A 27,989-nucleotide genomic window follows, 5' to 3' on the forward strand; every position below is an offset into this window, starting at 1 on the left:
CCCCGGTAACAAACGACACGGACACAGCGCGCACGGTGCACAACGGCCTTTTCTTTGTGCCGCCCGGCGCGACACCAGCGGGTCCTGCCCTCCCCCTCCCCCGCCACACCCTCCCCTCCCCACCCCGATCCCCGCCCTCGGAAACGGTAAAAAAAAAAAAACCAAAAAAACGAACGGAAACGGGCACGGGGAAACGAACCGGACACGCGGGACGCGGCACCGCCCCGCTCACGACGAAGCACAACGGCTGCGGCTCGGCCCCTCCCCCACCCCCGCCCGGGGCTCGCGCGGGGGGAGGGGCGGGGGGGGGAGGGGACACACACGGGAACGGCCCCTCCCCCCCCCGGCCCCGCCCCTCCCCCACCCCGCCCCTCCCCCATCCAATTCCTTCGGGGGTCAAAAGTCAAACTCCTCTTGGGGACCCCTCCCCCCCCCCCGGTACCGGGACCCCCTCCCCCCCCCGGGGGCACCGCGGGGCCGCTCCGGGTCCGTCCCGGTGAGCGCCGACCTGGGGGGAGGGGAGAGAGGTGGAGACTTTGGGGATTTGGGGGATTTGGGGTTTTTTTGGGGATTTTTTGGGGGGATTTGGGGTTTTTTTGGGGATTTTGGGTTTTTGGGGGTTTTTTGGGGATTTTGGGGGGGATTTGGGGTTTTTGGGGGGATTTGGGGTTTTTTGGGGAGGTTTTATGGGGTTTTTTTTTGGGGTTTTTGGGAGGGTTTTATCGGGGAGGGTTTGGGGGTTATTTTTTGGGATGTTTTGGGGTTTTTTCGGTGGTTTGCTTTTTGGGGATTTTTGGGGGTTTTTTTCTTTGTTTTTGGAGGTTTTTGGGTTTAGTTGGGTTTATTTGGGGGTTTTTTTCGGGGGTTTTTTTCGGGGTTTTTTCGGGGGTTTTTTGGGGTTTTTTTGGTTTTGGTTTTTTTTAGGGAGGATTTTCATTTTTTAGGTTTTGGGGGCTTTTTGGGGGTTTTTTTTGGGGCTTTTTTTGGTGGTTTTTTTTGGGTTTTTTTGTGGGGTTTTTTGGTGATTTTTTGGGGGGGGTTTTGGGGGTTTTTTTTGGTTTTTTGGGGTTTTTTTGGTGATTTTTTTTTGTTTGTTTTTTTGAGTTTTTTGGTGGTTTTTTTTTGGTTTTTCTGGGTTTTTTTGGGTTTTTTTTGGTTTTTTGGTGGGGTTTTTTTGAGTTTTTTTGGGTTTTTTTGGGGGTTTTTTTTTGGGTTTTTTTTGGTGATTTTTTTGGTTTTTTTTTTGGTTTTTTCGGTGTTTTGGGTGCTGCCAGCCCGCTCACCTGCGCCAGGTGCTCTCAGAGCCCGTAGAACGCCGCCAGGCGCTCCTTGAGCAGCGGCGGGAACTGCTCCGAGAAATGCGCCCAATTCCCCTCGCCCACCTGCGCCTTGAAGCCGTGCAGGATCTGCGGGGAGAGAGGGGCAGGTCAGGGCAGAGACCCCTCCCCAAATAACGGGAATGAAATAGAAATTATATAGGAATTACAGAGAAATTAAATAGGAATTACATAGGAATTAAATAGGAATTACAGAGAAATTAAATAGGAATTAAATAAGAATTAAATAGAAATTAAATACGAATTAAATAGGAATTACAGAGAAATTAAATACAAATTAAATAGGAATTACAGAGAAATTAAATAGGAATTAAATAGAAATTAAATAAGAATTACATAGGAATTAAATAGAAATTAAATAGGAATTAAATAGAAATTAAATAGAAATAAAATAGGAATTACATAGGAATTAAATACGAATTAAATAGGAATTACAGAGAAATTAAATAGGAATTAAATACAAATTAAATAGAAATTAAATGGAAATTAAATAGGAATGAAATGGGAATTAAATAGGAATTACAGAGAAATTAAATAGGAATTAAATAGGAATTAAATAGAAATTAAATAGAAATTAAATGGAAATTAAATAGGAATTATGTAGAAATTAAATGGAAATTAAATGGAAATTAAATGGAAATTAAATAGAAATGAAATAAAAATGACATAGAAATGAAATAGAAATGAAATAGAAGTTGAATAGAATTTGAATAGAAATTACATAGAAATGAAATAGAAATTAAATAGGAATTAAATAGAAATTACAGAGAAATTAAATAGGAATTAAATAGGAATTAAATGGGAATTAAATAGAAATAAAATAGAAATTAAATGGAAATTAAATAGGAATTAAATGGGAATTAAATAGGAATTACATAGAAATTAAATAGGAATTAAATGGAAATTAAATAGAAATTAAATGGAAATTAAATAGAAATAACATAGAAATGAAATAGAAATTGAATAGAAATAAAATAAAAATAGAAATTAAATAGAAATTAAATGAAAACTAAATAGAAATTAAATAGAAATTAAATAGAAATTACATAGAAATCAAATACAAATTACATAGAAATCAAATAGAAATATATAGAAATTAAATGGAAATTAAATAGAAACGAAATAGAAATGACATAGAAATGAAATAGAAATGAAATAGAAATAAAATAGAAATTAAATAAAAATTACATAGAAATTGAATAGAAATTAAATAGGAATTACATAGAAATTAAATAGAAATGAAATAGAAATGAAATAGAAACAAAATAGAAATGAAATGGCAATGAAATGGCAATGAAATGGAAATGGGGAACAACCCCGCTAAAAAACTGGGGAAAAGCCCAAAAAAAGGGGAAAAACCCCCAAAAATGGGGGCCACCCATCAAAAATGGGGAAAATCATCCAAAATGGGGAAAAAGAAAAAACCCTAAAAAATGGGGGGAAAAACGCCTAAAAAATGGGGGAAAACCCCCTAAAAAATGGGGGAAAAACCCCCAAAAAATGGGGGAAAAACCCCTAAAAAATGGGGGGAGAAAACCCCAAAAAAATGGGGGGAAAAACCCCTAAAAAATGGGGGGAAAACCCATCAAAAATGGGGGAAAAAAACCCCTAAAAAATGGGGGAAAACCCCTAAAAAATGGGGGAAAAACCCCTAAAAAATGGGGGGAAAACCCCTAAAAATTGGGGGGAAAACCCATCAAAAATGGGGGTGGGGGAAGCAGGGACCCCCAAGGTCAGCTGGAGAAGGAAAGACCCCTCCCCAAAATGCCCCCCTTGTAGGGCCTGGGACCCCCAGGGTGACCCCAAATCCAGCTCTTCTCACCCCACATTGCCCCCTCGGGCCCACCCCCCAACATTTTGGATCCCCCCCAACATTTTGGATTTTCCCCCCCCCCCCCAATATTTTGGGGATCCCCCTTCACTTTTGGGGTCCTCTCTTGATTTTGGACCCCTACCAATTTTGAGTCCCCTCCCCCCAATTTTTAGCCCCGCCCCCATTCTTGGCCCCTCCCCTAATTTTTGACCCTGCCCCCATTTTTGCCCCCTCCCCACTATTTTTGACCCCGCCCCCATTTTGAAACCCCCCAATTTTTGACCCCACCCCCATTTTGACCCCCCCCACTATTTTTGACTCCACCCCCATTTTTGGCCCCTCCCCCTAATTTCTGACCCCACCCCCATTTGGCCCCTCCCCCTAATTTTTGACCCCACCCCCATTTTTAACCCCTCCCCCATTTTTGCCCCTCCCCCATTTTTGTCCCCACCCCCATTTTGGCCCCTCCCCCAAGTTTTGACCCCACCCCAAATTTTTGGAATTTTTGGCCCCCTGCCCCATTTTTGGGACCATTTTTGGCACTCGCTGATTTTGGCCCCCCTGATCTTTGACCCCTCCCCAAATTTCGGGACCCCCTGCCTCCTCTGGATTTTGGGGACCCCTCCCCCCAGGTTTTGGGGACCCCCTCCCCAAATTTCGGGACCCCCCCGGACCTGCACGACCCCGCCGGGGTTGACCCCGATCATGACGCAGATGCCCCGGAAAGCCGAGTCCTTCTCCTCGTTGTCGCGGATGTTCCGCAGCGACGTGCACCTGGGATTTTGGGGCGAAAAATCGGGATTTTGGGAAAAAACAGAAACGGGGTGAGAAACGGGGATTTTGGGGGGTGAAAAACGGGGTGAGAAACGGGGATTTTGGGGGGTGAGAAACGGGGATTTTGGGGTGGGAAATGGGGGTTTGGGGCGAGGGGGGGAATGGGGGTTTTGGGGTTAGAAACGGGGATTTTGGGCAAAACCAGGGGAAATAGGGATTTTGGGTAAAAAGGGGGAGTTTGGGGTGAGAAATGGGAATTTTGGGGGGAAAAATGGATATTTTGGGCAAAAAAGGAGAGTTTGGGGTGAGAAATGGGAATTTTGGGGGGAAAAATGGATATTTTGGGCAAAAAAGGAGAGTTTGGGGTGAGAAATGGGAATTTTGGGGGGAAAAATGGAGATTTTGGGTAAAAAGGGGGAGTTTGGGGTGAGAAATGGGGATTTTTGGGGGGGGGAAATGCAGATTTAGGGCAAAAAAGGGGAGTTTGGGGGGAAATTGAGGATTTTGGGGGGAAAATGGAGATTTTGGGCAAAAACGGGAGTATGGGGGGGAAATGAGGATTTTGGGGGGAAAAATGGGGATTTTGAGAAGGTGCACCTGGGGGAAAAACGAGGATTTGGGCTGAAAAACGGGGATTTGGGGCAAAAAGGGGGTTTGGGAGTGAAAACCAGGGGTTTTCGGGGGGGAAGAATGGGGATTTGGGGCAAAAACTGCGATTTGGAGGGAAAAATGGGGTGAAAAAGGGGAATTTTGGGGAGATGCAGCTTTGGGGGGATCAAGGGAATTTTGAGGTGAGAAAAGGGGATTTTTGGGGGGAATAAAGGGGAATTTTGGGGTGAAAAAAGGGGATTTTTGGGGGGAATAAAGGGGGGATTTTTGGGGTGAAAAAGGGGAATTTTGGGCTCACCAGGGCCGGATGAATTGCTGCAGCATCGGTGCCACCTCCTGGGGACACACGAAACCCAGGCGGCCGATGGTGATGGCTGCGGGGGAAAGGGGCAGTTTACACATTTATATTGATTTATTTTTATCCATTTATTGATGTTTTATACATTTATGGATATATCCTTAATATTTACATCCGTATATATTCGTTATGTTTATGTATTTATGTCATTTGCATATTTATAATTTCTATACTCTACGTATTTGTATTTATAGTAATCTATTTATATATTTATTTATTTCATTTGTATATTTATAACATATATTTCATGTATTTGTATTTACAGTAATCTATTTATATATTTATTTATTTCATTTATATATTTATAACTTATATATTTCATGTATTTGCATTTATAGTAACCTATATATTTATTTATTTCATTTGTATATTTATAATTTATATATTTTACATATTTGTATTTATAGTAATCTATGTATTTATTTCATTCCTATATTTATAACATATATTTCATGTCTTTGTATTTATAGTAATCTATTCATATATTTATTTAATTCTGTATCATTTTATACACTTGTATTTATAGAATATCTATTATTGTATTTATAATATACCTATTATTGTATATAGTAGATATATTATTGTATTAATTATATTGTATACAATATACATAAATACATATTTATAATATTAATGCCATAAATCTATTTTTATAATACCCACGTACTTATGCACTCGTCATTTTGGAGCACGTAGTAAAAATTACAATTGGGGTCCCCCTGTGTCTCATCAGCAGGTTTTTGGGCTTTTTGGGGGTCCCCATCAGTTTTGGGGTCCCCCATCCCTGTCCCCATCAGTTTTGGGGTTTCCCCATCAGTTTTGGGGTCTCCATCAGTTTTGGGGTCCCCCTAGCAGGGTTTTGGGGTCCCCCAGCCCTGTCCCCAGCAGGATTTTGGGCTTTCCCCATCAGTTTTGGGCTTTCCCCATCAGTTTTGGGCTTTCCCCATCAGTTTTGGGGTCCCCCAGCCCTGTCCCCAGCAGGATTTTGGGTCCCCCCCAGGTTTTGGGGTCCCCCTGGCTCACCGGTGTTCTCCAGCAGCGTTTTGGGGGTGTTGGGGCGGTTGATGATCTCCACCAGGTTCTGCAGCACCATGGGCACGTAGGGCTGCATCTCCGAGCCTGGGGGGGACAAACGGGGGCTCAGGGGGGTTTGGGGGTGCCCGGGGGGTTTGGGGGTGCCCCGGGGGGGTTTGGGGGTGCCCGGGGGGGGCTCGGGGGGCTCTCACCCATCTGCATGCAGATCTCGCCGATGGCCCAGGTGGCGTTGTTGCACACGGAGATGAACTCGGGGTTCAGGTTGGTGCCCAGGATGGGCATGAACTCGGCTGGGGAGGGGGGCACAGGTGAGCCCAGGTGAATTTGGGGGCGTCCCCAGCCCCGGGGAAGCCCGGGACTCACCGATGCAGGGCTTGACGTGCACGAAGCAAGCCTTGGTGAGGTCACCCAGGAGGGCGAAGGAGCTCTGCCGCACCTCGGGCATCGTGTCCTGGCGCGGGTGGGGAGGGCGCAGCTGAGCTGGGGGGGCTCCCCCGCGCTTTGGGGGTTCAGGGGTGTCCCCCCCCCGCTCACCTGCATGCACTGGAAGAGCAGGGTCATGATGTTGGAGCGAGCCACCAGCTGCTCCACGTGCCCGCCCAGCCCCTCGGCCAGCCCGCTGAGCAGGTCCAGCGCCACGATCATGAAATCCTTGTCGGGGGCCTCGTACTGCTCGGGGTGCTGGTTGTACATCTGGGGGGGGGGCACGGCGGCGTTGTCACTGTCACCGTTGTCACTGTCACCGTCACCCCCCCGACCCCCCCAGGGCGTGGGGAGGGCGCTCACCATGGCCTGGGCCAGCGTTTTCTGCACCAGGGTGACGCAGCGCTGGTAGACGGGCTCGCAGTAGGGCAGGAAGCCGCTCTGCAGGGCCGTGGCCACCGAGGACAGGCACTGGGGACAGCAGGGGACACGCTGGGGACATGCTGGGGACAGTTCAGGGACGGCCACCCCCCCCCCCTGCCCCCCCGGGGCCGGCCCTGCCCCACCTCCAGCAGGGGGAACAGATCCTTGTCCTCGTCCTTGAGCTCGTTCCACTTCTGGATCAGCGGCGGCATCAGCTTCTGGATGTACTCCTGGGGACAGGGGGACACTGGGGTGGGACATCCCACAGGGGTTGGGGACACCCCGGGGGGGTTGGGGACACCCCGGGGGGGTTGGGGACAGCAGGAGGGGTTGGGGACAGCCAGCAGCGGTTGAGAACACGCAGCAAGGATTTGGGACAGCAAGCAGGGATTGGGGACACCCCAAAGGGGTTGGGGACGCCCCAGAGAGGTTGGAGACACCCTGGGGGGGTTGGGGACACCCCGGGGGGGTTGGGGACACCCCAGGGGGGTTGGGGACAGCCAGCAGGTGCCACCTGCCATGCCCCCGAGGCCCTCAGAGCACAGAGATCCACAGGGGGAATTCGGGATTCGAATGTCTGTGGTCATCACCGGGCAGGGACGCAGCAGGGTCTGGGGACATTGGGGGGCACCGGGGGGGAAATTTGGGGACACCAAGGGGTGTCAGGGGGTTTGGGGACACGGGGACGCACCGGCTGGTTGAGGTGGTGGCCCACGGAGTCGGCCAGCGTGCCGATGGCGTCGTAGAGGATGAGCAGGTTCTTGTGCTGGTACTTGCCGAAGGCGAACACGAGCGTGTCCAGGATGAAGCTCAGGTACGGCACCAGCTCCGTGCACGCCTCCTCCTCCAGCGTGGCGAAAGCGCTGCGGGCCAGGGACACCCCAAAGACGCCTCAGGGACGCCCCAAAACCTCACAGAATCCCCCAAAAGCTCAGAGCGCCCCCGGAGCAGCGCGGGGGCCCCGCCGGGTCAGGCAGTACGAACACAGAACGTCCTCACTGGGATCGGGGCAGTGCTGTCATCACCCCCGGCGGGGCTCCCCAGTGTCACCTGTGTCACCTGTCCCATCCCAGTGTCCCCAGTCCCACCCCCTGCAGTGTCCCCAGTGTCACCTGTGTCACCTGTCCCATCCCAGAGCCCCCATCTTACCTGTCCCAGTCCCACCTGTCCCCCCCAGTGCCACCTGTCCTGTCCCACTGCGCTGTCCCCATCTCACCTGTCCTATCCCTCCCATTCCATCTGTGCCCCCCAGTCCCACCTGTCCCTGTCCCCGCTGTCTGTCCCATCCCATCCCATCCCATCCCATCCCATCCCACCTGTCCCATCCCATCCCACCTGTCCCTGTCCTACCTGTCTCTGTCTCCCCTCTCTCTGTCCCACCCATTCCACCCATTCCACCCCATTCCACCTGTCCCACCTGTCCCCCCTGCCTGTCCCACCCATTCCACCCATCCCATCCCATCCCATCCCACCCGTCCCTCCCATCCCACCTGTCCCTGTCCCACCTGTCCCCCATCCCATCCCATTCCACCTGTGCCCCCCAGTCCCACCTGTCCCCCCTGTCTGTCCCACTCATCCCATCCCAACCCACCCCATTCCACCTGTCCCCTGTCCTGTCCCCCCACCTGTCCCTGTCCCACTTGTCCCCCCCTGTGCCACCTGTCCCCGTCCCTGTCCCCACCTGCAGGCGGCCTCCTGCACGCGTTTGTTGCCGTCCAGGATGCGCTGCAGCAGCTCGGTCATGAGGGGTTTCAGGTAGAGCTCGGGGGGCTGCGCCACCACCCAGTGCGCGTAGCGGCTCAGGGTCCAGCAGGCGATGGAGCGCACCAGGGCCTTGCGGTCAGCCAGGCAGCGGATCAGGTGCGGGATGAGCTCGGGCAGGTACGGCACCATGCCCTGCATGCAGCCTGTGGGGTGGGACAGGTGTGGGACAGGTGTGGATCAGGTGCGGATGAGCTGTAGGACACCCCCCCCCCCCGGGCCTGTGGGATGTGGGACAGGTGTGGGACAGGTGCGGGATCAGGTGTGGGACAGGTGTGGGACAGGTGTGGGATCAGGTGTGGGACAGGTGTGAGGCGGATGAGCTGGCAGCGCACCACACGCATGCGCCTGAAATGTGGGACAGGTGTGGGACAGGTGTGGGACAGGTGTGGGACAGGTGTGGGACAGGTGCGGGATCAGGTGTGGGATCAGGTGTGGGATCAGGTGTGGGATGAGCTCGGGCAGGTAGGGCACCATGCCCTGCACGCAGTGTGTGGGGTGCCCCCAGGGTGTTTTTGGGGTACCCCAGGCTGTGTTTGAGGTGCCCCCAGGCTGTGTTTGGGGTACCCCAGGGTGTTTTCGGGGTACCCCGGCTGTGTTTGGGGTGCCCCCAGGGTGTTTTTGGGGTGCCCCAGGGTGTTTTTGGGGTCCCCCAGGCTGTGTTTGGGGTACCCCAGGGTGTTTTCGGGGTACCCCAGGCTGTGTTTGCGGATGCCCCAGCAGGATGGGTTTGGGGCTCAGTTTGGGGTCCCCCAGCACTGTGGTGTGTTTTGGGGTGCCCCAGGGTGTGTTTGGGGTACCCCAGGCTGTTTTGGGGTGCCCACCTTCAGCGATGGCCCCCAGCACCAGGATGCCCGACTCCTTGACCACCCACTCGAGGTGGAAGAGCAGCTCCTTGAGCAGGGGCAGCAGGTGCGGCAGCAGCTCCTCCCGGAACACGTTGGCCAGCACGTCCAGCGCCGCCGCCGAGCACTTCCCTGGGCACCGAGGGGTTAACGGGGGCGCCCCCAAAACCCACCGGGGCACCCCGAACCCACGGGGCACCCCAACATAGGGGGCAACCCCAAAACCCACCGGGGCATCCCCAAACCCACAGGGGCATCCCGAAACCCACCGGGGCAACCCCAAAATACGGGGCAACCCCAAAACCCACCGGGGCATCCCCAAACCCACAGGGGCATCCCCAAACCCACCGGGGCACCCCAACAGGGGCAACCCCAAAACCCACTGGGACATCCCCAAACCCACCAAGACATCCCCAGAACCCACGGGGGCAGCCCAGAACCCAAAACCCTCAGGGACTCCAGAACCTGAAGAGACCCCAGAACCCACAGGGACCCCAAAACCCTACAGGCACATCCCCAAACCCATAAAAATCCCAAAACCTGCAGGGATATCCCAAAATCCACGGGGACCACAAAACCTATAGGGACCCCAAAACTTGCAGGAATATCCCAACCCCTGGGGCCGCCCTAAAATCATCAGAGATATCCCAAAACCCACAGCGACCCCAAAACCCACAGTGACCCCAAAAGCCACAGCGACCCCAAAAGCCACAGCGACCCAAACCCCCCAGATCCACCCCAAACCCCCCAGATCCACCCCAAACCCCCCAGATTCACCCCAAACCCCCCAGATCCACCCCAAACCCCCATCCCCGTCCCTACTGAGGTTCCAGTCGCTCAGCGTGTCGTCGTCGTCCTCGTCGTCCCCGTCGCCGTCCCCGTCGCCGCGCTGCTCCTCGTGCGCCAGCGTCACCGTGCGCGACTTGTGGAAGCGCGGCTTGATGTCCTGCTCGCTGTCGGGCACCGCCTCGTCCTCCTCCACGTCGCCCTGCGGATGTTGTGACATGGCACCGGTGTATCATGACATGGCACCGGTGTATCGCGACACGACATCATAGTATCGCGACATGGCGCCGGTGTATCGCGACATGGCACCGATGTATCGCGACATGACATCATAGTATCGTGACATGGCACTGGTGTATCGCGACACGACATAGTAGCGTGACATGGCACCGATGTATCGCGACGTGGCGCCGGTGTATCGCGACATGACATCATAGCATCGTGACATGGCACTGTCATATTGCGACATGACATCGCAGTATCGTGACGTGGCACCGCTGTATCACAACATGGCACTGCTGTATCGCGACATGACATCATAGTATCGTGACACGGCACTGCTGCATTGCGACGCGGCACCGCCGTATCGCGACATGACATCGTAGTATCGTGACATGGCACCGCTGTATCGCAACATGGCACTGGTGTATCACGACATGGCACCGGTGTATCGTGACACGGCACCGCTGTATCGCAACATAGCACTGGTGTATCACGACATGGCACCGGTGTATCGTGACACGGCACCGCTGTATCGCGACATGACATCATAGCATCGCGACACAGCACTGTCATATTGCAACGTAGCACTGGCGCATTGCGACATAGCATCGTACTATCGCGACACAGCACCGCTGTATCGCGACATGATGTCATCACAACAAAGCCCCCGCCGCGGATCAGACAGTACGAACACAAGTGACCATCAGGGGGGTCAGCGTGAGGCTGTCATCATCTCCAGCGCTCCCAGTCACACCAGTGCAGCCCCCCAGTACAGCCCCAGTCACACCAGTACAGCCCCACCAGTGCTCCCAGTCACACCAGTACAGCCCCAGTACAGCCCCAGTCACACCAGTACAGCCCCAGTACACCCCAGTACAGCCCCCCAGTACAGCCCCAGTCACACCAGTACAGCCCCAGCACAGCCCCAGTGCTCCCAGTCACACCAGTACAGCCCCAGTCACACCAGTACAGCCCCCGTACAGCCCCGTCACCAGTCAACACCATGCACCCCCCAGTACAGCCCCCAGTCACACCAGTACAGCCCCACCGCTCCCAATCACACCAATACAGCCCCAGTACAGCCCCAGTCACACCAGTACAGCCCCAGTCACACCAGTACAGCCCCCCAGTACAGCCCCAGTCACACCAGTACAGCCCCAGCACAGCCCCAGTGCTCCCAATCACACCAATACAGCCCCAGTACAGCCGCCCCAGTCACACCAGTACAGCCCCAGTACAGCCCCAGTCACACCAGTACAGCCCCAGTACAGCCCCAGTCACACCAGTACAGCCCCAGTCACACCAGTACAGCTCCCAATCACACCAGTACAGCCCCAGTACAGCCCCAGTCACACCAGTACAGCCCCAGTCACACCAGTACAAACCCAGTACAGCCCCAGTCACACCAGTACAGCCCCAGTCACACCAGTACAGCCCCAGTACAGCCCCAGTCACACCAGTACAGCCCCAGTCACACCAGTACAAACCCAGTACAGCTCCCAGTCACACCAGTACAGCCCCAGTACAGACCCCCAGTAGCCCCAGCACAGCCCCAGTCACACCAGTACAGCCCCAGTCACACCAGTACAGCCCCAGTACACCCAGTCACACCAGTACAGCCCCAGTCACACCAGTACAGCCCCAGTGCTCCCAGTCACACCAGTACAGCTCCCAGTCACACCAGTACAGCCCCAGTCACACCAGTACAGCCCCAGTACAGCCCCAGTCACACCAGTACAGCCCCAGTCACACCAGTACACCCCAGTACAGCCCCAGTCACACCAGTACAGCCCCAGTCACACCAGTACCCCCAGTACAGCCCCAGTCACACCAGTACAGCCCCAGTACAGCTCCCAGTCACACCAGTACAGCCCCACCAGTGCCCACCTTGAGCAGGATGATGTCGATCTCCGAGTACCTCATCCCGTGCACCAGGATCGGGATCAGCCTGGACAAGGAGCGGATTTGGGGTCAGTTTGGGGGATTTTGGGGTCACTCACTGCACCAGGTGCGCTGTGGGTTTTGGGGTAGATTTGGGGTATTTTGGGTCACTCACTACACCAGGTGTGCTGTGGGTTTTGGGGTGGATTTGGGATATATTTTGGGGTAGATTTGGGGTGGATTTCGGTTCTCTCACTGCACCAGGTGCGCTGTGGGTTTTGGGGGGGATTTGGGGTGGATTTTGGGGTAGATTTGGGGTATTTAGGGTCACTCACTGCACCAGGTACGCTGTGGGTTTTGGGGTGGATTTGGGATATATTTTGGGGTGGATTTGGGGTATTTAGGGTCACTCACTGCACCACGTGTGCCATCAGCTCAGGGTGGATTTGGGGTATATTTTGGGGTAGATTTGGGGTATTTCGGGTCACTCACTGCACCAGGTGCGCCGTCAGCTGAGGATGGATTTCAGGGTGGATTTGGGATATATTTTGGGGTGGATTTGGGGTATTTCGGGTCACTCACTGCACCAGGTGCGCCGTCAGCTGAGGATGGATTTCAGGGTGGATTTGGGATATATTTTGGGGTGGATTTGGGGGATTTCGGGTCACTCACTGCACCAGGTGCGCCGTCAGCTCAGGATGGATTTCAGGATGGATTTGGGGTATATTTTGGGGTGGATTTGGGGGATTTTGGGTCACTCACTGCACCAGGTGCGCCGTCAGCACGTCCTTGCAGATGGGCTGCTCGGCCAGCGTCAGCCAGAACTCGCAGGCCTCCAGCGCCACGTTCTCGTCACTGTCCTGCGTCCTCTGCAGCATGTACTGGGGGGGGACACAGGTGAGCTCACCTGGCACAGGTGACCCCCCCCGAACCCCTCAGCCGGGCGCAGGTGAGCCCCGGAGCCTCACCTGGATGATGCTGTACATGTGCGGGATCAGGCGGTCGTTGCGCACCTCCAGCAGCATCACCAGCGCCCGGCACACGTTCTTGCGCACCTCGGGGTCCTCGTCCACCGCCAGCGCAAACAGGTGCTGGGGAGGGGACAGGTGAGACCCCCGGGGACACCCAGTGATCCCCAGGGACCCCCAGGTGCTGGGGACAGGCACAGGTGAGACCCCCAGGAACACCCAAGGACCCCCAGGTGCTGGGGAGGGGGACAGGTGAGACCCCCGGGGACACCCAGTGATCCCCAGGGACCCCCAGGTGCTGGGGACAGGCACAGGTGAGACCCCCAGGAACACTCAATGATCCCCAGGTGCTGGGGAGGGGGACAGGTGAGACCCCCGGGGACACCCAAGGACCCCCAGGTGCTGGGGAGGGGACAGGTGAGACCCCCAGGGACACCCAGTGATCCCCAATGATCTCCAGGTGCTGGGGACAGGCACAGGTGAGACCCCCAGGAACACCCAGAACCATCCCCAGGGACCCCCAAGGACCCCCAGGTGCTGGGGAGGGGACAGGTGAGACCCCTGGGGACCCCCCAGAGCCCCCCAGGGGTTGGGGACAGGCCCAGGTGCCCCCCCAGGTGCCCCCCCAGGTGTGCCCCCACCTCGATGAAGGTGTCGATGTTCTCCATCAGCGCCTGCGCCCGGTCCATGATGAACTGGTTCACACAGGCGATGGCGTGGGACCTGGGGGGGGGGAAACAGGGGTCACCTGGGCACCCCCAGAAACCCACCTGGGCACCTCTAGAGACACCTGCATCCCCTAAAACCCACCTGAACTCCCTAAAACTCACCTGGGGTCAGAACATTTTTGGAAATGCAAAATTTTTAGGGGACACCAGAGCAGGGAAACACCCCCATATCCCCACCCTCCACCAGGTAAGGAGCACAGGTGTGTGCCCACCTGTCCCACCCACCTGATTTTGGGGCTGCAGTGCTTGAAGAACTGCAGGAAATTTCGGGTCAGAATTGGGAATTTGGGGATTAGAACGCTTTCACAAACCCGGATTTTTTGAGGCCACCAGACAAACACCTCCCCCAGGTAAAGGAGCACAGGTGTGCGCTCACCTGATTTTGGGGCTGCAGTGCTTGAAGAACTGCAGGAATTCGGGGCTCAGAATTTGGGAACCAGAACATTTTTGCAAACCAGGATTTTTTGGGGACACCACAGAAGCACCTCTCCCAGATAAGGGGCACAGGTGTGTGCCCACCTGTCCCACCCACCTGATTTTGGGGCTGCAGTGCTTGAAGAACTGCAGGAATTTGGGGATCATGACGTTGAGGGGCCGGTTCAGGGCGTCGCTGTCCAGCAGCTCCGAGGAATCCTCGCAGATTTTCTGCAGCGCCCCGAAAGCCCCCTGGGAGCACAGGTGAGGGCGGGGTCAGCGGCGGCCACGCCCCCCCCGGGCACGCCCAGCTGCCCCCCCCAGGTGCACCTCGCAGGTGTTGTAGTCCTCGGAGTTGAGCAGGTTGCACAGCTGGGGCAGCAGCTCCGGCCACATCTGCAACTCGCCCTTGGAGGCGATGGTGGTGATCAGGATACCTGGGGACAGGTGCGCAGGTGAGCTGGGAACAGGGGGGTTTTGGGGTGGTTTGGGAGGATTTTGGGGGATTTGAAGGGGTTTTGGGGAGGTTGGAGGAGGTTTTGGGGGGAGTTTTGGGGTCCCATCTGCAGCTCGCCCTTGGAGGCGATGGTGGTGATCAGGATACCTGGGGACAGGTGTGCGGGCTGAGCTGGGAACGGGAGGGTTTGAGGGGGTTTTGAAGGGGTTTTGGGGGTTCTGAGGGGGTGCTCCAGGTGCCCAGGTGTGTCCCAGGTGTGCCCAGGTGTGCCCCACAGGTACCCAGGTGTGCCCAGGTGTGTCCCCTCACCAATGGTGGCCCGGATCAGCGAGGAGGCTTCACCCAGGTGTTACCCAGGGACGTTTGGGGTCAGGATTTTGGGTCCGAAAGATACCCAGGTGTGCCCAGGTGTGCCTCACAGGTACCCAGGTGTGCCCAGGTGTGCCCAGGTGTGTCCCAGGTGTACCCAGGTGTGCCCAGGAGTGTCCCAGGTGTGCCCAGGTGTGCTCAGGTGTGTCCCAGGTGTGCCCAGGTGTGCTCAGGTGTGCCCAGATGTGTCCCAGGTGTGCCCAGGTGTGCCCAGGAGTGTCCCAAGTGTGTCCCACGTGTGTCCCAGATGTGTCCCAGGTGTGCCCCACAGGTACCCAGGTGTGCCCAGGTGTGCCCAGGTGTGTCCCAGGTGTGCCCAGGTGTGTCCCAGGTGTGCCCAGGTGTGTCCCAGGTGTGCCCAGGTGTGCCCAGGTGTGCCCCCTCACCAATGGTGGCGCGGATCAGCGAGGAGGCGTCGCCCAGGTGGTTCAGGCACTCCTGCTTGATGAACTCGGCCACGGGCGGCGGGAAGCTCTGGAAATGCGCCTTGACGTTGTTCTTGAGGATCAGCCCGCTCAGGGAGCGCGTGGGCTCGTCTGGGGGGGCACAAAGCGGGGTCCGTGAGCCCCCCCGGGGTCACCTGTGCCCCCCCGGGGTCACCTGTGCCCCCGGTCACCTGTGCCCCCGGGGTCACCTGTGCCCCCCCGGCCCCCCCACCTTCGGATTTGAGGCGCGTGAGCACGAAGATCAGGTAATTGTTGAAGTCGGGGAATTGGTTCAGCTGCTTCAGCTTCTGCACAGGGGGGGTCAAGGAGGGACGGGGACACGAAGGGACCCCCAGGGACCCCCGGGGACCCCAACCCCACATCACCCACCCCACGTTTTTCCCCGCAAGACAAAGACCCAAAGTCTGAACCCCCGTTCGGAGGGTCCCAACCCCATCCTGGGGGTCCCAACCCCATCTTGGGGGTCCCAACCCCATCTTGGGGGTCCCAATCACATCCTGGGGGTCCCAGCCCCATCCTGGGGGTCCCAATCACATCCTGGGGGTCCCAGCCCCATCCTGGGGGTCCCAACCCCATCCTGGGGGTCCCAATCACATCCTGGGGGTCCCAGCCCCATCCTGGGGGTCCCAATCACATCTTGGGGGTCCCAACCCCATTCCAGGTGGTCCCAACCCCATCCTGGGGGTCCCAATCACATCCTGGGGGTCCCACCCCTCTCCCAGTGCCCCCCAGCCCCATTCCTGGTGATCCCTATTGCCCCCAGCCCCATGAGGGTCCCTCCTAGTGCTCCCACCCCCCCATTCTCGGTGCCCCCCGGGACCCCCCCACCCCCATTCCCAGTGCCCCCAGCCCCATTCCCAATACTCCCACCCCCCCTCCCGATGCCCCCAGCCCCATCCCCGTGGCCCCACCCCCCTCCCGATGCCCCCACCCCCCTCCCGATGCCCCCAGCCCCACCCCCGTGCCCCCCGGTGCCCCCCGGGGCAGGATACGTCCTGCACCACCCTCTGCGTGGCCGTGTTGGGCGACTGCGAGTCCTTGAGCAGCTGCAGCACCTGCTGCAGGCCCTGCTCGTCCGGCTGCCAGTCCATGGCCCGGGGGCGTGGGGGGGCCCGGGGGGGGTCCCGGGGGTCTGAGGGGGCTCCGGTCCCGGGGGCTGCGGAGAGAAAAAGGGGGGAGTGGGGCTGGGGGGGTCCTGGGGGGATAAATGGGGGGTCGATAAATGGAGCAGAGGGGTTAATAAGTGGGGGGAGGGATCAATAAATAGGGGAGAAGGGGTGTGGGGGGGGGTCAGGAAATGACGGGGGTCTTGGGGTCAATAAATGGGGTGGGAATTAATAAATGGGGGGAGAGAGTGAGGGGGAGGTCAGGAAATGGGAGGGGAAGGGGCGTGGGGGGGGGTCCTAGAATGGGTAAATGGGGGGGAAATTAATAAATGGGGGGAAAGGGGCGCGGGGGTCCTGGGGTCGATAAATGTGAGGAAGGGTCGGGGGGGGGTCCTGGGGTCGATAAATGTGAGGAAGGGTCGGGGGGAGGTCCGGACCATTCGGTGCCCCCCATCGGAGGAGCGGGGGCGGGGCGGGAGCGGCGCACGTGGGGCCGGGCCCGGGAATGGCGGGAGAACCGGGACGGGGGGGGGAGGGGACGCTCCGGGACCGCCCCCGCGACCCCTCCCCACGATAAACCCCCCCCTCATCACCCCCCGACCTCCAGCACCCCCCGGTTTGAACCCCCGGCCGCCCCCAGACCCCCCCGAACACCTCAGAGCGCCCCAAGCCCCCCCTCAGACCCCTCAAACCCCTCAGACCCCCCTAAAACCCCCTCAAACCCCTCAGACCCCCATAAATCCCCTCAGACCCCCCACCAAACCCCGACCCGCCCCCCCAAACCCTCTCACAACGCCCCCCCCCCACTCCCCAACCACCCCCGTGCCCCGATCCCTCCGTTCCACCCCCTCCCGAGACCCCCAAACCCCCCCCGGACCCCTCCCCAATTTCCCCCCCATTCTCCCCTCAGCGCCCCCCCCCCCCGCCTCAGGCCCCGCGCGCCGCTCCCGCCGCCCCCCGCGCTGCCGGTACCTGCCCGCTGAGTTCCGGGGGAGGTCCCCGTGTGGTTTTGGGGGGTGGGGAATGGGGGAATGGGGTTCCCGGTGTTTTTGGGGGGGGGGGTCCCGGTGTTCCGGGGGGGGTCGGAGCGCGGCCGGGGGGGTTTCGCCGCTGCCCCCCGTGACCCCCGCCGGCCACCGTCCGCCCCGCGCGGCCGCGTCACGTGCGCAAGGGGGCGGGGCCTCCGGGGGAAAAGGAGGAGCAGCGCCGGCAGGAAGGGGAGGGAGCTGCAGCGCGCATGCGCTGAGTCCTCGGGAGGCGGCGGGGACTACAAATCCCAGCGTGCACCGCGCGCAGGCGAAACCATTGCGGGGCAACGGTGGGGGGGGACAACAAACCCTCCCTCGGCGGGGTGGGACCAAGTGGAGAGGGGGAACTGGGGGGGTTCAGGGCGGTCCTGGGGGAACTGGGGGGCTCAGAGCACAGTTGTCCCCCCAAACTTTATTGATCTGAACCCCCCGAACCAGTAAACCCCCCATACTGGGACAACTGGGAGGCCAAAGAAAGCCTTGACCCTGGGGGGACAGAGGTGACAACGGGGGGGGCACCTTGGGGGGCTCCCCCTCCCCAAAACCCCCCCAAAAAAATTTCCTCAGCACCTCCGAAACCTCAGAGCTCTTTAATTCCGCGCCGCCCCCCCCAAACCCCCCCAAAATTCCCCCAAAACGCGGCTGGGGGAGGCGGGGGGCAGCGCTGGCAATCAAATCCAGCTGGGGCGGGGCGATAGAAAAGGGGCGTGGCCCGCACAAAAGGGGCGGGGCCCCCACCTTTCCATAGGTATTTACAGGGGGGCTCGGGGGGGTCCCGGGGATTTTTGGGGGGTCCCCACCTTTAAATGCGTTGTTGGGGAAAGGGCGTGGCCACATTTAGGCCACGCCCCCATCACGCACATAAATTTGGGGGGTCAGTGTTAATTAATTCAGCATTTTTGCAGGGTGGGCGGGGCCAGGACCCCCCCTCACTGTTTGATTTTTTTGGGGGGGGGTCAGCGCTGTTTCATTGGATAATTTCGGGGGGTGGGCGTGGCCAGCAGCCCCGCCCCACTGCTCATTTTGGGGAGGGGGCGGGGCCTATTTGAGCAGGTGTTTTTTGTGGGGGGGGGGTCCAGGCCGGGTTTGCGACCCCCCCGCGGGTTTTTGGGGTGGTTTTTTTTTTGGAGGGGTTGGGGGGGGCCGGGGTTATTTGACCAGGGGTCTCGTCTTGTCGTCGTCGCTGCACTGGTGAGCTTTGTACTTCTGCACCTCCGCCAGGTACTTGGCCCAGGCGTCGCCTTTACTCGTCAGCACCTGCCCCAAATCGCACCGAAATCAGCCCAAAAATCAGCCCCAAAAATCAGCCCAAAACAGCCCCGAAAATCAGCCCCAAATCGCCCCAAAAATCACCCCCAAAATCAGCCGGAAAGCCCCCCCCCAAAATCACCCCCCAAATCGCACCGAAATCAGCCCAAAAATCACCGCAAAAATCAGCCCCAAAAATCAGCCCCCAAATCGCCCCAAAAATCACCCCCAAATCGGCCACAAATCGGCCAGAAATCAGCCCAACCACCCAGAAATCACCCCAAAATCACCCCCAAAACGCCCCCAAACCCCCAAATCACCCCCCCCAAATCGCCCCACAAATCACCCCAACCCAGCCCCAAAAATCAGCCCCAAATCAGCCACAAATCGCAAATTGCACCAAAATCACCCAAAAAATACCCAAAAAGCCCCCCAAAATCACCCCAAAATCACCAAAAAAACAGCCCCAAAAAATCACCCCCCCCCAATCCCCCCAAACAGCCCCAAATCCCCTTTCTCCAACCCCCAAACGGCCCCCCCCAAACGGCCCCCAAATCCCCCAACGGCCCCCCCCTTTTCAACCCCCCGGCCCCGGTTCCCGGCCCCACCTCCTCGTCCGTTTTCTGCTTCTTGGCCACCACTCCGGTTTTCAGGGCCAGCTTGTTGCCGCCCCGCCGCCGCCCCACCTGGGGAAGGGACAAACCTGCCCCGTTACCGGGAGCTCCAACCCGCCCCGAACCCGCCCGGTACCGGAACCGGGGCTCGGGAGGGAAAGAACCGGAGGGAGCGCGCGGAGCCACCGGGATAAGCGAGATGGGCACCGAGCAGCTCCGGGCACGGCCGAGCAGCCCCGGGAGCGGCCCCGGGAGCGGCACCGGAGCTCCGGGATCGGTACCGGGGCCGTGCTCCCCTCACGCGTTCGGGCCGGGCCGGCGGGAGCGGAGCCGGGAGGGGCCCGCGGGCCGCCGCGTCCTTACGAAGCTGAGCGTGCCGCCGCTCCTCTTGGCGCCGTCAGCCCCGCCGCGCTGCGTGCCGGTACCGCCGCCGCCACCGGACGCCTCCGCGGCCGCCGCCGCCTCGCGCTCCCGCTGCTGCTCCTCCGCCTCCATCTTGCGCTTGAAGAGCTCCAGGAAGCTGCCGTCGTTGGCGAACACGTTGACGCCGCCGCCCGGGCCCGGCGGGGGCGGCGAAGGCGCCTCCGGAGCCTCCCGGTCCTCACCGCGCGCCGCCATCTTGTCCGCCGCCACCGCCGCCGGCGCCGCCCGATGACATCAGCGCGACCTCCGCGGCGGCGGCGGCGCCTCTTGGTGACGTCAGCAGCTCCCCGCCGGCGGGGCGGCGTTGCCCGGCAACGCGCGGGGCTCCCGGAGCTACGCCCCGCCTCCAGCAAGGATTGACAGGCGAGGCGACCAATGGGAAACGGAAAAAGGGAGGGCGCGGCGGCTCGGCGGCCAATCAGCGCGCGGCGGGCGGTGGCGCGGGGAAGATGGCGGCAGCGGCGGGCGGGTGGGCGGCCGAGGGCCCCGAGGAGTTCGAGGACGCGCCCGACGTGGAGCCGCTGGAGCCGACGCTGGCGAACATCATCGAGCAGCGCAGCCTCAAGTGGATCTTCGTGGGCGGCAAGGGCGGCGTGGGCAAGACCACGTGCAGGTGAGGCACCGGGAGCGGCACCGGGCACCGGGAGCGGCCCCGCGATGGAACGGCACGGGCGGCGATCGGGGCGGGATAACGGGGTCGGGATGGCATAGCGGGGTCGGGATGGGATGATCGGATGGGCACGGCAGGAACGGGACGGGACGGGAGGAACGGGACGGGAGCACCGGATGCAGACGGTAGCACCGGGACCGGGGCGGGATAACGGGGTGGGAATGGGATAGTGGGACCGGGACGGGATAACGGGACCGGGGCGGGATAACGGGGTTGGAATGGGGTAGTGGGATCGGGAAGGGGTAAATGGGATCGGGATGGGGCGGGAGGAACGGGTCGGGATCACCGGGACCGGGGTGGGATAACGGGACCGGGATACCGGGATTAGGGCGGGCTAACGGCACCGGGAAGCGGCCCGGGAGGCGCTGGGGGTCGCACACACCTCGGGGGAGCCCCCAGGGATCCCCCTGCCCCGTTTTTGCGGGGAGCCGAGCCCGGGGGGCTCCGATCGCGCTGCGGGACCCCCGTGGGACCCCTCCCCAATTTCCGCCAGCTGCAGCCTGGCCGTGCAGCTGGCCCGGGTCAGGGAGAGCGTGCTCATCATCTCCACCGACCCCGCGCACAACATCTCGGACGCCTTCGACCAGAAGTTCTCCAAAGTGCCCACCAAGGTCACCGGCTACGACAACCTGTTCGCCATGGTGCGGCCCGGGGGGCACACAGGGGTTTTGGGGGGGTCCTGGGGGGGGGGGGGTCCCCAATGTCCCTCAGTGTCCCCAACATCCCCAATGCCCCTGGATGTCCCCAATGTCCCCAACATCCCGTGTGTGTCCCCAATGTCCCCTCACTGTCGCCAATGTCCCCAACATCCCCAATGTTCTCAATCTCCCCTGTGTGTCCCCATTGCCCCCAATGTCACCCCAGTGTCCCCAATGTCCCCAACATCCCTAATGCCCCAATGTCCCCTCACTGTCCCCAATGTCCCCACTGTCCCCGCGCTGTCCCCAGTGTCCCCAATATCCCCTCATTGTCCCCAGTGTCCCCATTGTCTCCTCACTGTCCCCAGTGTCCCCAATGCCCCCAATGTCCCCAGTATCCCTTCATTGTCCCCACTGTCCCTCACTGTCCCCATTGTCCCCACCTGTCCCCACTGTCCCCTGCGTGTCCCCACTGTCCCCACTGTCCCCACTGTCCCCACTGTCCCCTGTGTGTCCCCATTGTCCCCTGTGTGTCCCCACTGTCCCCCCAATGTCCCCAATGTCCCCATTGTCCCCTGCGTGTCCCCACTGTCCCCCCAATGTCCCCATTGTCCCCCCACTGTCCCCTGTGTGTCCCCACTGTCCCCTCACTGTCCCCACTGTCCCCATTGTCCCCAGCGTGTCCCCACTGTCCCCCCAATGTCCCCACTGTCCCCCCATTGTCCCCAGCGTGTCCCCTGCGTGTCCCCGGCAGGAGATCGACCCCAGCCTGGGCGTGGCCGAGCTGCCGGACGAGTTCTTCGAGGAGGACAACGTGCTCAGCATGGGCAAGAAGATGATGCAGGAGGCCATGAGCGCCTTCCCGGGCATCGACGAGGCCATGAGCTACGCCGAGGTCATGAGGTGGGGCTGGGGGGGATTACTGGGGATGGGGGGCTCACCTGGGCTGGGGGGGCTCACCTGGGCTCACCTGGGGCACCTGGGGCTCACCTGGGGCTGGGGGGGCTCACCTGGGGCTCACCTGGGGCCATGAGCTACGCCGAGGTCATGAGGTGGGGCTGGGGGGGCTCACCTGGGCTGGGGGGGATTACCTGGGCTCACCTGGGCTCACCTGGGGCCTGACCTACGCCAGGGGTCATGGGTTGCACCTGGTGAGCTCACTGGGGCTGGGGATTACTGGGGATGGGGGGGCTCACCTGGGGCTCACCTGGGCTCACCTGGGCTCACCTGGGGATGGGGGGCTCACCTGGGGATGGGGGATTACCTACCTGGGCTCACCTGGGCTCACCTGGGGATGGGGGGGTATTACCTGGGCTCACCTTGGGCTCACCTGGGCTCACCTGGAGGTGTTGGGAGGGGCTTTGGGGGGGGGTTCAAAAGGCGTTTGAGTGGGCAGGGGGTTTGGGGGTGGGTGGGGTGCTCTCATTTGGGGTGCTCAGTGGGATTTGAGGGGTTAAAAAGGGGTTTAGGTCAAGTATCTGGGCCAGGTGAGCGCACCTGGGAGCGTGGGGTGGGATTTGGGGGTCTCAGGAGGGGTTTGGGGGTCTCAGGAGGGGTTTGGGGGTCTCAGGAGGGGTTTGGGGGTCTCAGGTGGGATTTGGGGGTCTCAGGAGGGGTTTGGGGGTCTCAGGAGGGGTTTGGGGATCTCAGGTGGGATTTGGGGGTCTCAGGAGGGATTTGGTGTCTCAGGTGGGATTTGGGCTCCCAGGATGGGTTTGAGCGGACAGGTAACTCTCACCTGAGCGTGGGGAGGGGTCCCGGGCCCCCGCGGCGCCCCAGGGCTGGTGAAGGGCATGAACTTCTCGGTGGGGTTTGGGGTCTCACGACGGACGGGCCCTGCTCATTTGCTCATTCCCCACCATCGTGGAGGCGGGCCGCTCGAGATAAGAACCAGATCGCCCTTCATCTCGCAGGTGGGGAGGGGTCCCAGGGGGTGTTTGGGGCTGGGGGAGGTCACAGGAGGGATTTGGGGCTGGGGAGGGGTCCTGGGGGATTCGGGGCTGGGGAGGGTCCCGGGGGTCCCAGGGGAAGGGGCTGGGGAGGGTCCCGGGGGTCCTAGGGTGGGATTGGGGCTGGGGGCTCCCATGGGGGATCCCAGGGGGTCTCACACTTGCCCACCCCATAGATGTGTGAGGGCTGGGGCTGGGGGGTTCTGGGGTGGGATTTGGGGCTGGGGGGTTTGGGGGGTGGGGTTTGGGGCGGGGTTTGGGGGGGGGTATTTGGGGGGGGGGTTCTGGGGGTGGGATTTGGGGCTGGGGGTTCTGGGGTGGGATTTGGGGCTGGGGGGATTTGGGGTGGGATTTGGGGCCGGGGGGGATTTGGGGTGGGATTTGGGGTGGGATTTGGGGCTGGGGGCGTTCTGGGGTGGGATTTGGGGCTGGGGGTTCTGGGGTGGGATTTGGGGTGGGATTTGGGGCTGGGGGTTCTGGGGTGGGATTTGGGGTGGGATTTGGGGTGGGGTTTGGGGTGGGATGGGGTGGGATTGGGGTGTTTGGGGTGATGGGGGCGGGGTGGGGGGGATGGGGCCGGGGGTTTGGGGTGGGATTGGGGCGGGGGATTTGGGGTGGGATTTGGGGCTGGGGGGTTTGGGGTGGGATTTGGGGTGGGATTTGGGGCTGGGGGGTTCTGGGGTGGGATTTGGGGTGGGATTTGGGGCCGGGGGTGTCCTGCAGGGGATATTTGGGTCTGGGGGCTCCCGGGGGGGTCTCCCAGCCCTGCCCCCCCCCACAGATGTGTAACATGCTGGGGCTGGGCGACATGAACGCCGACCAGCTGGCGTCCAAGCTGGAGGAGACGCTGCCCGTGATCCGCTCGGTCAGCGAGCAGTTCAAGGACCCGGTGAGGCCGCGGGGAGTGGGGGGAACGGGGGGAGACTGGGGGGACTGGGGGGAACTGGGGGAACTGGGGGGTGGGGAATGGGAGAGACTGGGGGGAATTGGGAGGATTGGGGGGAATGGAGGAAATGGAGGGGATGGGGAATGGAGGGACTGGGAGAGACTGGGGGGACTGGGAGCACTGGGAGGGACTGGGAGGGACTGGGGAATGGGGATTGGGAGAGACTGGGGGAATGGGGGGAACTGGGGGGAATGGGGGGAACTGGGGGGAACTAGGAGAATTGGGGGGAATGGAGAATGGGGACACTGGGAGTACTGGGAGGGACTGGGGGAATTGGTAGGGATTGGGGGGAATGGAGGAAATGGAGGGGATGGGGAATGGAGGGACTGGGGGCACTGGGAGGGACTGGGGGCACTGGGAGAGACTGGGGGGACTGGGAGCATTGGGAGGGACTGGGAGGGACTGGGGAATGGGGATTGGGAGAGACTGGGGGAATGGGGGAATGGAGGGGATGGGGAATGGGGGGACTGGGAGGGAATGGGGGGACTGGGGGGAATTGGGAGGGACTGGGGGGGAATGGAGAATGGGGATTGGGAGAGACTGGGAGCACTGGGGGGGACTGGGAGAGTCTGGGGGGAATGGGGGAAATGGAGGGGATGGGGAATGGGGGGACTGGGAGGGACTGGGGAGGGACAGGGACAGGGCTGAGCCAGTCTGGGCACATTCCTGAGGGGAATGGAGCCCGGGGGGACGGGCAGGGACAGACAGACATGGGGACAGACATGGGGACAGGGACAGGAGCCCTCGGGGCATGGACAGTGCTAGAGATGGGGACAGGATAAGGCACGAGCACAGGGCTGAGGACACAGAGCCCTCAGAGCCCTGTCCGTGTGTCCTCTGCCCTGCTGTCCCTGTGTCCTTGTACCTCTGGCTGTGGTGTCACTGTGCCGCTGTCCCCAATGTCCCCAATGTCCCCATGTCCCCAATGCTGTCCCCAATGTCTCCAGGAGAAAACCGCGTTCATCTGCGTGTGCATCGCTGAGCTCCTGTCCCTGTGTCCCCAATGTCCCCAATGTCCCCATGTCCCCAATGCTGTCCCTGTGTCCCCAATGTCCCCAGTGTCCCCAGTGCTGTCCCCAATGATGTCCCCAATGATCCTAGTGATGTCCCCAATGACTCTAATGCTGTCCCCAATGTCCCCAATGCCCCCAATGCTGTCCCCAATGTCCCCAATGTCCCCAGTGATGTCTCCAGTGCTGTCCCCAATGCTGTCCCCAATGTCCCCAATGCTGTCCCCATTGTCCCCCCCAGGCCGCCACCGCGGTTCATCTCCAGTGATGCCGAGTTCCTGTCCTGTGTCTGTGTCCCAATGCCCCAATGTCCCCAATGTCCCCAATGCTGTCCCCATTGTCCCCCCAGGAGCAGACCACGTTCATCTGCGTGTGCATCGCCGAGTTCCTGTCCCTGTGTCCCAATGTCCCCAATGTCCCCAATGTCCCCAATGACGTCCCCAATGTCCCCAATGTCCCCAATGCTGTCCCTGCTGTCCCCAGGAGCAGACCACGTTCATCTGCATGTGCATCGCCGAGTTCCCTGTGTCCCAATGTCCCCAGTGATGTCCCCAATGTCCCCATTGTCCCTGCAGGAGCAGACCACGTTCATCTGCGTGTGCATCGCCGAGTTCCTGTCCCTGTGTCCCAATGTCCCCAATGTCCCCAATGTCCCCAATGATGTCCCCAATGTCCCCAATGTCCCCATGCTGTCCCGCTGTCCCCAGGAGCAGACCACGTTCATCTGCGTGTGCATCGCCGAGTTCCTGTCCCTGTGTCCCTGTGTCCCAATGCTGTCCCCAATGTCCCCAGTGATGTCCCCAATGTCCCCAATGTCCCCAATGATGTCCCCAATGTCCCCATTGTCCCCCCAGGAGCAGACCACGTTCATCTGCGTGTGCATCGCCGAGTTCCTGTCGCTCTACGAGACCGAGCGGCTGATCCAGGAGCTGGCCAAGTGCCGCATCGACACGCACAACATCGTGGTGAACCAGCTCGTGTTCCCCGACCCGCTGCGGCCCTGCCGCATGTGCGAGGCGCGCCACAAGATCCAGGCCAAGTACCTGGACCAGGTGAGCACGCCTGGGCGGCCGGGAAGGGGTTAAAAGGGGGTTTGAAGGGGTTAAAAGGGGTGGAAAAGGGGTTAAAAGGGGTGGAAAAAAGGGGTTAAAAGAGGGTGGAAAATGGGTTAAAAGGGGTTAAAAGGTGGTTAAAAGGGGTGGAAAAAAGGGGTGAAAAAAGGGTTAAAAGGGGGTTAAAAGGGGTTAAAATGGGTGGAAAAGGGATTAAAAAGGGGTTAAAAGGGGTGAAAAAGGGGTTAAAAGGGGTGGAAAAGGGGTGAAAAGGGGTGGGAAATGGGTTAAAAGGGGTTAAAAGGGTGGAAAAGGGGTTTGAAGGGTTAAAAAGGGGTTTAGGGCGAGTACCTGGACCAGGTCAGCATGCCTGGGCGGCCGAGAAGGGGTTAAAAGGGGGTTTGAAGGGGTTAAAAGGGGTGAAAAAAGGGGTAAAAGGGGTTAAAAAAGGGGTTAGAAAGGAGTGGAAAATGGGTTAAAAGGGGTGGAAAAGGGGTTAAAAAGGGTGGAAAAAGGGGTGGAAAAAAGGGGTTAAAAGGGGTGGAAAATGGGGTTAAAAGGGGTGGAAAAAGGGGGTTAAAAGGGGTGGAAAAAAGGGGTGAAAAAAGGGGTTAAAAGGGTGAAAAAAAGGGGTGGATAAAAGGGGTTTGAAGGGTTAAAAAGGAGTTTAGGGCGAGTACCTGGACCAGGTCAGCACACCTGGGCGGCCGAGAAGGGGTTAAAAGGGGTAAAAAGGGGTGAAAAAAGGGGTTAAAAGGGGGTGAAAAAAGGGGTTAAAAGGGGTGAAAAAAGGGGTTAAAAAAAAAAGGGGTTAAAAGGGGTTAAAAAGGGGTGAAAAGGGGTGGAAAATGGGTTAAAAAAGGGTTAAAAAGGGGTGGAAAAAAGGGGTTAAAAAGGGGTTTAAGGGGTTAAAAAGGGGTTTGAAGGGTTAAGAAGGAATTTAGGGCGAGTACCTGGACCAGGTGAGCGCACCTGGGGGTGTGGGGAGGGGGAAGGAGGTTCCAGGGGATTTGTTGGTGTTTTTTTAATTGGGTTTTTATTGACTTTTTGGGGTTTTTTTTGGTTTTTACTGGGATTTTATTGAGGTTCTACTGGGATTTTATTTGGGTTTTTTTGGGGGGGTTTATTAGGTTTTATTGGGCTTTTTTGGGTTTAACTGGGGTTTTTTGGGGTTTTTATTGGGTTTTTTAGAGGTATTTTTTGTTTTATGGTGTTGGCCCCGCCCAGATTGAGGGAGGAGCCGGGACCGGGATGGGGGGCGGGGAATTTTGAACCGGGGGGTCCCAGGGTTGGATTTTGGGGTTTTTATTGGATTTTTATGGAGATTTTTGGGTTTTTATGGTGTTGGCCCCGCCCACATTGAGGGAGGAGCCAGAACGGGGATGGGGGCGGGGAATTTCGGCCGGGGGTCCCAGGGTTGGGATTTCGGGGGTCCCATCGCTGCCCCCCCCCCCGCAGATGGAGGACCTGTACGAGGATTTCCACATCGTGAAGCTGCCGCTGCTGCCGCACGAGGTGCGGGGGGGGGACAAGGTCAACACCTTCAGCTCCCTCCTGCTGGACCCCTACCAACCCCCCAGCCCCAAATAACCCCCCCGACCCCCAAAAACCCCCCCAGACCCCAAAAACCGCCCCTCATTCCCGGGGGGGCACAGC

At 59.0% G+C, this 27,989-nt stretch overlaps 3 protein-coding genes across 3 annotated transcripts; 1 reads left to right on the forward strand and 2 right to left on the reverse strand.

Moving 5' to 3' along the window:
- Positions 1–371: 371 nt before the first annotated feature.
- TNPO2 (transportin 2) lies at positions 372–17,925 on the reverse strand. Its single transcript, XM_030970765.1, has 24 exons — positions 17,728–17,925; positions 16,642–16,805; positions 15,861–15,936; positions 15,590–15,739; positions 14,708–14,814; positions 14,496–14,629; positions 13,877–13,958; positions 13,236–13,358; positions 13,030–13,148; positions 12,274–12,334; positions 10,201–10,366; positions 9,358–9,510; positions 8,454–8,679; positions 7,464–7,635; positions 6,916–7,002; positions 6,713–6,820; positions 6,461–6,619; positions 6,290–6,377; positions 6,118–6,216; positions 5,915–6,010; positions 4,832–4,907; positions 3,825–3,924; positions 1,284–1,406; positions 372–508 (listed from the first exon to the last, which is right to left on the reverse strand). The coding sequence occupies exons 2-23, from the start codon at positions 16,738–16,740 to the stop codon at positions 1,299–1,301; spliced, it is 2,589 nt and encodes an 862-aa protein (XP_030826625.1). The 5' UTR covers positions 16,741–16,805; positions 17,728–17,925; the 3' UTR covers positions 372–508; positions 1,284–1,298.
- Positions 17,926–18,909: 984 nt separating this feature from the next.
- TRIR (telomerase RNA component interacting RNase) lies at positions 18,910–20,284 on the reverse strand. The gene is made up of 3 exons (XM_030970773.1): positions 20,009–20,284; positions 19,640–19,717; positions 18,910–19,040 (listed from the first exon to the last, which is right to left on the reverse strand). Exons 1-3 carry the CDS (start codon positions 20,261–20,263, stop codon positions 18,933–18,935), a joined length of 441 nt encoding a protein of 146 aa, XP_030826633.1. The 5' UTR covers positions 20,264–20,284; the 3' UTR covers positions 18,910–18,932.
- Positions 20,285–20,505: 221 nt separating this feature from the next.
- On the forward strand, positions 20,506–27,945 carry GET3 (guided entry of tail-anchored proteins factor 3, ATPase). The gene is made up of 7 exons (XM_030970771.1): positions 20,506–20,681; positions 21,232–21,379; positions 22,131–22,279; positions 23,157–23,289; positions 24,107–24,214; positions 26,136–26,333; positions 27,792–27,945. The coding sequence occupies exons 1-7, from the start codon at positions 20,518–20,520 to the stop codon at positions 27,921–27,923; spliced, it is 1,032 nt and encodes a 343-aa protein (XP_030826631.1). The 5' UTR covers positions 20,506–20,517; the 3' UTR covers positions 27,924–27,945.
- The last annotated feature ends 44 nt before the right edge of the window (positions 27,946–27,989 follow it).

The sequence above is a fragment of the Camarhynchus parvulus genome, unplaced genomic scaffold (assembly GCF_901933205.1).
Source record: "Camarhynchus parvulus unplaced genomic scaffold, STF_HiC, whole genome shotgun sequence".
NCBI classification, from domain to species: domain Eukaryota; kingdom Metazoa; phylum Chordata; class Aves; order Passeriformes; family Thraupidae; genus Camarhynchus; species Camarhynchus parvulus.